The sequence below is a fragment of the Scylla paramamosain genome, unplaced genomic scaffold, assembly GCF_035594125.1.
Source record: "Scylla paramamosain isolate STU-SP2022 unplaced genomic scaffold, ASM3559412v1 Contig26, whole genome shotgun sequence".
Lineage (NCBI taxonomy): Eukaryota > Metazoa > Arthropoda > Malacostraca > Decapoda > Portunidae > Scylla > Scylla paramamosain.
The window spans coordinates 830001-842124 of record NW_026973691.1 but is presented as its reverse complement, the minus strand read 5'-3'; the positions used below and the strand labels follow the sequence as shown (position 1 = coordinate 842124).

At 44.1% G+C, this 12124-nt stretch overlaps 1 protein-coding gene across 8 annotated transcripts in view; it reads left to right on the top strand.

Annotated features, from left to right (window-relative positions):
* Positions 1 to 1933: 1933 nt before the first annotated feature.
* LOC135097614 (E3 ubiquitin-protein ligase TRIM56-like) overlaps positions 1934 to 12124 on the top strand; it is a 16681-nt gene continuing 6490 nt past the window's right edge. For 2 of the 8 annotated variants that reach the window (XM_063999543.1, XM_063999542.1), the window contains exons 1-3: positions 2100 to 2231; positions 7836 to 8552; positions 8944 to 9126. In XM_063999543.1, coding sequence (XP_063855613.1) covers positions 2115 to 2231; positions 7836 to 8552; positions 8944 to 9126 — 1017 coding nt within the window. In that variant the 5' untranslated portion in view covers positions 2100 to 2114. Of the gene's footprint in view, positions 2232 to 3512; positions 6288 to 6307; positions 6821 to 6979; positions 7416 to 7835; positions 8553 to 8943; positions 9127 to 12124 lie in introns of those variants that run through there. The other 6 variants (XM_063999546.1, XM_063999544.1, XM_063999547.1 and 3 more) reach the window with 6 other exon arrangements.

Here is a 12124-nt window from a genome sequence, read left to right as displayed (position 1 = left end):
TGAGACTTACAAGAAATTATGATTAGAAATACTATTACATATAGAATACTCATCATAAACGCAAAACTAAAAAAAAATATGCCATGTTAGAGAGAGAGAGAGAGAGAGAGAGAGAGAGAGAGAGAGAGAGAGAGAGAGAGAGAGAGAGAGAGAGAGAGAGAGAGAGGTGACAAATGTGTACTTATGTTTAAATAGTGAAAACATGCATTTGCTTATATAACACTCGTAAGTCTATGTCACCATTCCTCGCTAAGTTCAGTAATACACCAGAATATATAAATATATATATATATATATATATATATATATATATATATATATATATATATATATATATATATATATATATATATATATATATATATATATATATATATATATATATATATATATATATATATATGTATATATATATATATATATATATATATATATAATATATATATATATATATATATATATATATATATATATATATATATATATATATATATATATATATATATATATATATATATATATATATATATATATATATATATATGTATATATCCGGCGCCTATTGCACACTACCTCTGCTACTGCTGTGTTCCTTAACTTGATGCAAACTCCAGTACAAAAAACCCTCCAGTGCACAATGAAGCAAACTCCACATCTCGCCCATCACCTCCACCCTCGCTCCACTAGGCTCCGCCACCCGCCCCGCTCCGCCCCGCTACCACACCACCACATCACCATGCCTGGGGCAACACGCTGATGAATCGCTGACTCACAGTCACGGAATACGATGAATAATTTACCCTTTCAAGATGTTGCATTGGACGGGGGAAGCCAAACACTCCACAGTGCTCACCAAACATTACAACAAAGTCATACACGTGGGCTACATACACGCATACACTGAACACTTCCACAATACACTTACCATTCAGATTCTGTTGACAAATGCCTCATGTTTGTTACAGCTGCCTTCACACTCACCACAGCTAACCCTCCTGCTCACACAAACCAAAACTCTTCCCTTCTTGCTTCTTTTTCTATAACAATCGCGATTTTTATTTTTATTTTATTTATTTATCTATTTATCTCCGTCTCTCACAAGTACATTCACCCAATTACGATCACGCTGGAGGTCTGGAACTCAAGACCTCTCACTCTAACTCTACATTTCCCCTTTATTTATTTATTTATTTATTTTTATTTATTTATCTTATTTATTTATTTATTTACTCACTTTTTTTTTTTTTTTTGTCTCAAGAGAGGAACGTTAAGGCGTGCCATGCATTTGTTCCTCTAATCAAGAAATTCGGCTTGTACCAAACCCTTCCTTCTCTCACACACACAGTTTTCAAATGGCACAGAAGTGAACACTCGCATTCCAATAAGTGTTTTCCTCACTAATTATACGGAATTGCTTGTTAAAAATTATCACAATTATTAGAACGTCCTTGAAAACCACTGCGTTGTCAGTAGAGCTTCCTGAAAACTGTGGAGAGGGGACGAGGAAGCGTTTAATACGACCCGTAACGTGTTTCATTATTTTACATAGTACAATTTTTTTTTTCCTACCCCAAACAATTCAGAACCATCTCTGTAAAACAATGAAGACATTTTGAAATGCGCAGTTCACTATTTTTAAATCCCAACACCGGTGAGTCACGTCAGGAATTCCCGCGCCGTTGCCAGATGTACTCCCCGTTGTTGATACACTTTCCACTCATATTTTTCCAGCAACATTTTTAGCACATAATGATTATTTTCTTATGTGTTCCTGCCGGGTACGCCGACAGGTTTGTCATATCACGTGACGTTTTTTCAAATATCAGCGAATATGATGGAAGATTTGTTGATTATTCTGGTAGCTCTGATAGTGATGACCCTCTAGAATCTAGAATTCAGTGGTTCTCAAACTATGGGTACCCAAAGTTGGGTCGCGAGATCAATTTTGATGGGTCGCAGGGACACAGGAACATTATCATGCTTTCAGTGTTTCAGTGTATTTCAGTTACTTAATTGAATTATTCTTCTTTAACCACAAATTACTTTTGTTATGTATGTTCATCTTCCCCCACCTCCCTCCTCCTGGGCCCCACGTACTGGTGCCTCTGACAGGAATGACTCCTGTATCAAACGCGTATGTTGGACTGGCAGTGGGCCCATGCAGGCTCGGGCGCGGTGTCTGTTTCCACCGACCGCAGGCGAGGGAGGTTGTGCCGTTTGCAGTCATTTGTGTGAGTAGTGTGTGTGTGTGTGTGTGTGTGTGTGTGTGTGTAAAATTATATAATATCTTGCTTCATATGCTACTTACTATGTTTACTAACTAATAATAATAATAATATTTCGTTCTTATTGGTTTATTCTACAACTTCATCACATATGAACCAGTCATGGGTCGCGAAGGAATGAAATGTCCAAATAGGGTCGCTCATGAAAAAAGTTTGAGAACCATTGCTCTAGATGATAGCAATAAAGATAAAGGTTATGTGTGTAGTGGAGAAGGCGATGCTGAAAGCGAGGAAGTGATGACGAATTAGTGTTTGCTGGGAAAAGTAAAGCTCGAGTGATATGCCAGACACTCCCACAGGAATAGTTATTGCCCACACAGAGCAAGCAAGTGCAAAACGTGAAAAACGTCATGTGACGCGAGAAACCTGTGGACGTACCCAACAGGAGCACGTCATGTGACGTGAATAACACCTTACTACGAGTTAAGGCGCGGGGCAACGAAATAACATGGAAAATCTCGAAAAATCATGAAAAATGAAAAATATACCAACCACTAGCTCAGTCATATGGCAACACTGTGTTAATTTCATTTGAGTATCTCAATTATAAGTGTTTACACGCCCATTCACCCGTAAAAGGTTAATTTACTCTCTCAGACCGCAGGCAGTGGTATTTTTTGGAAAAAATTCGAGAGAAATCCATGAAAAATCAAACATGAAAATTACTTGCTCACTCATATGGTAACACATCAGTGGTTCCTCTGGGACAGAGCGTCTTCTCTTTCCAACCTCAGTGCTGCTCCCAGCTGTTATTGAGAGAGAATGTGTCATCGCGTCGTCCGTCTTTCATCAGCATTTTGTTGCTTTTGCAAAATGCCAAAGAGGAAGAGATTCGTGGAGCAGCGAAGATAAGGGCTAGAGAAGGCTCAAGAAGAAAAGAAGAGAGACAACACCACCCTCTATAGAAGAAGATGTGGTTGTAGCGGGGTCGAGTTCGCAGGCGTCACCGCATGCCAACCCCCGCCCAGTTGCCTGGATTCACTTCTTGGAGTAGAACACACCACATTGATGAGCAAATACTTGAAGAATCAAGATGCCAAGATGAATGTGAAACCAAGATTGAGGATGAGAAACAAGAAACTCCAGGAAGATCTCGCGTACGCTGCAGGCGGGTTCTGACGTGTCTTCAGGGGCGTTTTTCTCGAAACGTGTTTGCCACTCACTGTGCGTTAATTTCTATCTACTTTTTTTATTTATCATCCGATTTTCTTAATTTTTGTCTTGTTTTCTTTGTCTTGAATTGCTTTATAAACGTAAGTTAGTATTTTTTTATTACTTTTTAAAATTTATTATTAATTTTATTAACAACTTGCAACTGACAAAAAAAAAAAAAAAACTGACCGCACATTCACTGTGGGTTAAAAGGGTTACATATGCAAAAATTTTAAAAAGTTGATAGTAAATGATGTAGACAATTTAATAGGCTATAAATTCCTAGTTTTAAAATTATCCTATCTCTTAAACTGTTTGAGCCTATTTAATTAAGATGATAACATGTTATTTCTAGGGTTTTTAATTTTTTCTTTTTTTTTCTTTTCACACTGTGGCATAATCATATCAATATTAAGATTTACATACAATAAAATTTTCATGATACAACTATCCACTTCCCTGTGCCTTAAAGGCAGTTCAGTATTTCCTCACACTCATCCATATACAGGATAGACAGCCCAACTTTGCATTGCACCAGGTATGACTAATGAAGAACAACGGCAAAGTTACCAGATGTAGTGACAGGAGTGACAAAAAGCACAATGGGGCACACAAGTTTATCTGAGAAAGTGCAACATAAGCCTGCAGAGATAAAAACAAGTTATAGAAAACGGAACACATTAGCGGAAACAGAAACAGAAACTAAAGAAATTATTACCGGTTACACTACTGCTACAACAACAACAACAACTACTACTACTACTACTACTACTACTACTACTACTACTACTACTACTACTACTACTACTACTACTACTACTACTGTTGCTGTTGCTGTTGCTGCTGCTTCTGCTGGCCGCCTGACTGAAGGCCTGCCAGCGTTATCTATAGCATGATAGCTGTTATCAGGCTGTGGGAGGACGCCCTTATCAGCTGTCCTGCAACCTTCAGTAGAAGTGATTGAAGAGGTTACTCGGAAAATGTGGTCATAGCCTTGGCTTCACTGTAAATAAACAAAAGGATGACACGACACTTGCAGGAGGAAGAAGAGGAGGAAGTGGAAAACGAGGTGGTGGTGGTGGTGGTGGTTGACCTCCGTGATGCTGAGCGGCGACTGGCCAGCGCCTCCCGCCACCACTCAGCGACTGTGCCCTGGCTGGTCTTGGCCAGGGTCTTTAAGGGAGGGCATTTCAGGAGATGACATAGCAGTCTTTAACAGGCTGAACGATTTACTACCCTCAGCCTTCCCCTCAGTCACGGCCTGTCAGGCCTCATGTAGGTAAATATATCCCTGTCACACTTATGCTCAAACAGAGACAACATTTTGGCGTTGGTAAATCATGTATTTCCTACACAGCATCTAAAAACACTAGGAAAATTTTATTCAGGTTAGACTCACCAAGCGTCATTTCCTTGTTTTGTGCATCCCAGACCTAGATATCTGGTGACGAGGCGAGAGTGAGGCGAGAGTCGTCACTGAGGTAAGAGCGAGCGACACGTCCAGAGTGCTGCAGGAAGCGTTCATCATCGTGGCTGTCGTTCAAAAAGTCTTCTAGGGACTCATTGCTCATATTTACTGTTTTAACCCAGGAAACAAGACAAAATAAAACACGTAAGGTGAAAGAAGAATGAAACAAGAATGAAGAAATGAAGAAGGAAATAAAAAGTAGAAAGAATAAATGAGGGAAGAAGATGATAAACACGACAACAGGTAGCAAGAAGAGACGAGACGTGGCCGCCGAGGAGAACAACAAAATCCGGTGAGTCATCACAACACTAACAAAGCTTGAGATTAGCACAAGATTACAAGAAGAGGTACTCAGGTGACCATCACTGAATTAGTATACGAGGGAAGCAGAGGTCACCGGAAGCAGATGATGTGGACAACACGGACAGCCGGCACACCATAGGAACCGCCGCCTCCTTGTTCCTGATTAGAAGATGCGATTACCAAAGCTACTCGAGAATGAACCTTAGTGAAAGTTAAGGGAAAATAAACTGTATGATCGAAGTATGGGAAGAAAAATATAGTTACTTGAAAATGGATCTTGCGGAAAGTATAGGAAAATGAACTGTATGATCAAAGTATGAGGAAATAAATATACTTACTCGAAAATTAACCTTATTGAAAGTTACAGGAAAATGAACTAAATGATCGAAATATTGGAAAATAAATGTTATAACAACGGAAGCCTTGTTGGGGCAAAAGGTTGCTATAACATCACGTGTATATTACAAGGTGTAGGAGACGGGAATAGACAGAAGCAGACAGAGAGACAAGCTAGACAGAGCTGTCAGACCAGAGAGGGTCAGGATGGGCATAAGGTGCCAGACAGTTGCAATGCAGTCACAGTAAAATGTTGGTGTTATATATTGACAGAGAGGGATTGGGTAGGTGTGGGATGTGTTCCTCATTGAATATTAGCTGCCAGGTTTGTGTAGGATGTGATTTATCAGTGAGTATTAAATATGTGAAATGATTTGAATCGGAAGTGTAATGTGAAGTGTTCCAGATATTTAATGGTATTTATCTGAAGAGAGATGAAACTATTTTCGTAGATTTTCGTTGTTGTCGGAAGTCGTATATGATCGTCTGAGTGTAAATATATGTAAATGACACAAATTAGGTAAAAATTATAGAAACTTAAAGCGTTCCCTTGAACCCACAAAAGCCAGTCTTATAGATTAGGGACGCACCAATACCGCGCAACATAGAAACACGACATTACAGCGTGGCGGCGCCAGTGACAGTGATGTGTGTTGCATCACTCACAACAGACAGGACAGTATCTCATCAATAAGAGGACCACACCTCGGTGAGGAGCATTTGTCCCATCACGGATCTGAGAGGTAATTGTTATTCAAATGTTAAGGAAAGAATACTTCTATAAAGCGGAATAAAAGTAATGTTTGTGTTGTTCACGTTGATGGTCGGTCAGTTCAGCAGTGACATGAAAGTCAGCTGCCAGACAAGGCGGGAGTTGCTTCGGGTATCAGTGTGGCAGCTTTTCCCCGACATGAGAGGCGATGGAAGTTACCAGATACTGCGATTCTTCCAGTGGCCACCTCCCCAACTCCCCGCCGCCACAGGTGTGATACGAGTAGTAATCTTATCACTCTTGTCTTAACTCACCTGTGGACTGTTGGCGGTGGCGTGAGCACGTAGTACCTCTGGCGACATCACCTGGCGGCGCTGGTGACGCGGAGAAACATTGGTGTTGAAGTTGCTCCTCATCCGCCCATGCTGCCCCTCTCACCGCATCATAATCTCTAAATACTAATTCCTTTGGCTCTTCATTAAAGCGTCTATCCTCGTGAGTGAGCCACATGAAGCACACGTCGGCATCACCACCCTTGGCTTGACACGCTCCCACAACAACAAGGTGCATGCTGGCGTGTGTGTCAGAGCCTTACAGCGACCTGTTGCCCCCACACGGCTTCCATTGCTATGAGATTTATTCGCCATTACTTTGGTTTATTTTACTATAACTTTAAATGAGCTTATGTTTTGACTAACTGGTGAATCATCTCCATCCAATCAGGAGCAAGGAGGCGGAGTATGATCAGCGTTGTGGCAGCAACACAGAGGCAGGCAACCTGAAGGAAGGCCAGCAACACAGAGGCAGGCAGCCAAAAGTAAGGCCAGCAACACAGAGCCAGGCAGCCTGAAGCAAGGCCAGCAACACAGAGGCAGGCAGCCTGAAGGAAGGCCAGCAACACAGAGGCAGGCAGCCTGAAGCAAGGCCAGCAACACAGAGGCAGGCAGCCTGAAGCAAGGCCAGCAACACAGAGGCAGGCAGCCTGAAGGAAGGCCAGCAACACAGAGGCAGGCAGCCTGAAGGAAGGCCAGCAACACAGAGGCAGGCAGCCTGAAGGAAGGCCAGCAACACAGAGGCAGGCAGCCTGAAGGAAGGCCAGCAACACAGAGGCAGGCAGCCTGAAGGAAGGCCAGCAACACAGAAGGCAGCTTGAGCCATGGTGAGTGTTGTCCCCAGCAGTATTGGAATTATATATATATATATATATATATATATATATATATATATATATATATATATATATATATATATATATATATATATATATATATATATATATATATATATATATATATATATATATATATATATATATATATATATATATATATATATATATATATATATATATATATATATATATATATATATATATATATATATATATATATATATATATATATATATATATATTAAATGAGTGGTTGTGAATGAGGGGGAAAACATGAAGGTGAGGGGTTAATGGTGGAGGAAAGATTGACAGCAGCAGCAGCAGCAGCAGCAGCAGCATGAGGTGTTTGATGTGGAGAGCGTGCTGAGCTGGGTGGAGTGTGTCCCTCACGCCACCTCTTTGTTGCAGGATGACAACGTGGAGGACTGTCCAGTGTGCCTCACCACCTTTGACGACACCCTCAGGCGGCCACGCACTCTGCCCTGTGGCCATACAGTGTGCTCGCCGTGCATTGACGGACTGAAGCAGCAGGGTGCCGTCACGTGCCCCACCTGCCGGGTGAGTCACGCCGTGCCCGAGGCGGACCAGTTCCCCATCTCCTATATTACAGAGGGCCTTATCAGGAGACTGAGAAGACTGGCCTCTCTGCCAGCCGAGCCAGGGAAGCAGGCAGCCCCACCAGTGACACGGCCTGCACCAAAGGCGACAACGGGACTCAGCAAGAGGGCACAGTCCCTGCTGCAGGAGCAAGAGGTGAAGGTCCTGGCTGCCATCCGCTCCTGCCAGGAGGAGCAGAGCCAGCTGGCCGAGTACCTGACAACCCTCGGTGGCTGGAGCAGTCGCCAGCAGCGGCTGCAAGACGAGCTGCAGACGCTGGTGGACCAGAGCAAGAGTGCCCGGGAGGCGGTGCGCCGCGAGGAGTTCCGGGTGGAGGGCAGGCAGGAGGAGGTGCAGCAGAAGGAGCAGCAGCTGCACGCCGCGCTACAGTCGCTGCGCACGGCCGCAACACGGCAGGAAGCTTACGAGGTCATTGAGGACACAGACCTTCTGGTGGAGAAGGACAGTCAGACAGAGGGGTGTCTGGGAGTGTTTCCCGACGTCCACGCCGTCACCACCGTCACCAAGGTGGGTGTGGCCTCACACTTGTTGTGCTTGCAGGTCACTCCTCTGGCCACGGTCAGTGAGTGAGTGAGTTCATTGAGCACACCTCAAGCTGTGCATACAACACTCACATACAACACAGTGTTTGTAGTCCCAAACATGTGCTTTACTCCACAACAATGTTAAAACATTAAACTCCAAGTAGCGCGTCAACACTTCATCAGTCACTTGTTGAGTTACACAGTGGTACACAGTATTAAACTAATTACAAACACTTACTTCAAACCACCATTATTAACACTCCTGCCTAGATCATTAACCTCAGGCCACGCCTCCACCACACGTCCCTCCATTTGCACGGTACCCTACACACACACACACACACACACCGCCTCACTGCCGCGTTGTGTTTCAGGTGGCACAGGCATCACGCGCAGCCCTGCAGGCTGCCACCGCTGCCGCTGCTGCCACACAGGCAGCCCTGGAGGCAGTGGGCACTGCTGCTGCAGCCTCGGGGGACTCCAGCCTCCCAGCAGCCTTGGCCGAGGCCTCCTCCATCGCGGATAGGCTGCAGGCCCTACTGGCGCCGCCCCTGACGGTGAGTGTGGCAGGCCCCAAGTGTCACTGCTGCCCGGTGCTGTTCTAGCTGTGCGGCTCACGACTCTTTCTCTCTCCTTGTTGCTCTCTCTTTCCGCAGCCTCTCTCTCTCTCTCTCTCTCTCTCTCTCTCTCTCTCTCTCTCTCTCTCTCTCTCTCTCTCTCTCTCTCTCTCTCTCCTGCCAGTGTGGATTGATGTACTAAGGCGGGTTTGAAGGGGCTGTTTTTCCAGCCGGCTGGTCAGCTGAAAGCCTTCACACGGTGGAGAGCAGCCGCTGACCCGCTGGCCCGCTGCATCACAACGCAAACAACAAAGATGGAGTCGTCCTCCAACGAGCTTTTTTTTTTTTTTTTTTTATGTAGGAAGGACACTGGCCAAGGGCAACAAAAATCCAATAAAAAAAAAATGCCCACTGAAATGCCAGTCCCATAAAAGGGTCAAAGCAGTGGTCAAAAATTGGTGGATAAGTGTCTTGAAACCTCCCTCTTGAAGGAAGTCAAGTCATAGGAAGGTGAAATACAGAAGCAGGCAGGGAGTTCTAGAGTTTACCAGAGAAAGGAATGAATGATTGAGAATACTGGTTAACTCTTGCGTTAGAGAGGTGGACAGAATAGGGGTGAGAGAAAGAAGAAAGTCTTGTGCAGCGAGGCCGCGGAAGGAGGGGAGGCATGCAGTTAGCAAGATCAGAAGAGCAGTTAGCATGAAAATAGCGGTAGAAGACAGCTAGATATGCAACATTGCGGCGGTGAGAGAGAGGCTGAAGACAGTCAGTTAGAGGAGAGGAGTTGATGAGACGAAAAGCTTTTGATTCCACCCGGTCTTGAAGAGCAGTATGAGTGGAACCCCCCAGACATGTGAAGCATACTCCATACATGGACGCATAAGGCCCTTGTACAGAGTTAGCAGCTGGGGGGGTGAGAAAAACTGGCGGAGACGTCTCAGAACACCTAACTTCATAGAAGCTGTTTTAGCTGGAGATGAGATGTGAAGTTTCCAGTTCAGATTATAAGTAAAGGACAGACCGAGGATGTTCAGTGTAGAAGAGGGGGACAGTTGAGTGTCATTGAAGAAGAGGGGATAGTTGTCTGGAAGGTTGTGTCGAGCTGATAGATGGAGGAATTGAGTTTTTGAGACATTGAACAATACCAAGTTTGCTCTGCCCCAATCAGAAATTTCAAAAAGATCAGAAGTCAAGCGTTCTGTGGCTTCCCTGCGTGATATGTTTACCTCCTGAAGGGTTGGACGTCTATGAAAAGACGTGGAAAAGTGCAGGGTGGTATCATCAGTGTAGGAGTGGATAGGACAAGAAGTTTGGTTTAGAAGATCATTAATGAATAATAAGAAGAGAGTGGATGACAGGACAGAACCCTGAGGAACACCGCTGTTAATAGATTTAGGAGAAGAACAGTGACCGTCTACCACAGCAGCAATAGAACGGTCAGAAAGGAAACTTGAGATGAAGTTACAGAGAGAAGGATAGAAACCGTAGGAGGGTAGTTTGGAAATCAAAGCTTTGTGCCAGACTCTATCAAAAGCTTTTGATATGTCCAAGGCAACAGCAAAAGTTTCACCAAAATCTCTAAAAGAGGATGACCAAGACTCAGTAAGGAAAGCCAGAAGATCACCAGTAGAGCGGCCTTGACGGAACCCATACTGGCGATCACATAGAAGGTTGTGAAGTGATAGATGTTTAAGAATCTTCCTGTTGAGGATAGATTCAAAAACTTTAGATAGGCAGGAAATTAAAGCAATAGGACGGTAGTTTAAGGAATTAGAACGGTCACCCTTTTTAGGAACAGGTTGAATGTAGGCAAACTTCCAGCAAGAAGGAAAGGAAGATGTTGACAGACAGAGCTGAAAGAGTTTGACTAGACAAGGTGCAAGCACGGAGGCACAGTTTCGGAGAACAATAGGAGGGACCCCATCAGGTCCATAAGCCTTTTGAGGGTTTAGGCCAGCGAGGGCATGGAAAACATCATTGCGAAGAATTTTAATACGTGGCATGAAGTAGTCAGAGGGTGGAGGAGAGGGAGGAACAAGCCCAGAATCGTCCAAGGTAGAGTTTTTGGCAAAGGTTTGAGCGAAGAGTTCAGCTTTAGAAATAGATGTGATAGCAGTGGTGCCATCTGGTTGAAATAGAGGAGGGAAAGAAGAAGAAGCAAAGTTATTGGAGATATTTTTGGCTAGATGCCAGAAATCACGAGGGGAGTTAGATCTTGAAAGGTTTTGACATTTTCTGTTAATGAAGGAGTTCTTGGCTAGTTGGAGAAAAGACTTGGCATGGTTCCGGGCAGAAATATAAAGTGCATGAGATTCTGGTGATGGAAGGTTTAAGTATCTTTTGTGGGCCACCTCTCTATCATGTATAGCACGAGAACAAGCTGTGTTAAACCAAGGTTTAGAAGGTTTAGGACGAGAAAAAGAGTGAGGAATGTACGCCTCCATGCCAGACACTATCACCTCTGTTATGCGCTCAGCACACAAAGACGGGTCTCTGACACGGAAGCAGTAGTCATTTCAAGGAAAATCAGCAAAATACCTCCTCAGGTCCCCCCAACTAGCCTGGTGTATATAGCCTGGCAGGTTGTGGTGCTGTGGTGCTGTGGTGCTGTGGTACACACGTGCTGGTGTGCTGGCTGCCTCAGTGCCTGGTGTATATAGCCTGGCAGGTTGTGGTGCTGTGGTGCTGTGGTGCTGTGGTACACACGTGCTGGGGCGCTGGCTGCCTCAGTGCCTGGTGTATATAGCCTGGCAGGCTGTGGTGCTGTGGTGCTGTGATACACACGTGCTGGGCCGCTGGCTGCCTCAGTGCCTGGTGTATAAAGCCTGGCAGGCTGTGGTGTTGTGGTGCTGTGGTAGACTCGTGCTGGGGCGCTGGCTGCCTCACTGACCACATAAACAAAGTTCCTCATCTGTTTTCCACAATTTTTATAAATGAATGTAAATATTTTATTTATTTATTGTACATAATGGCAGACATTGTACATAATGGCAGACAG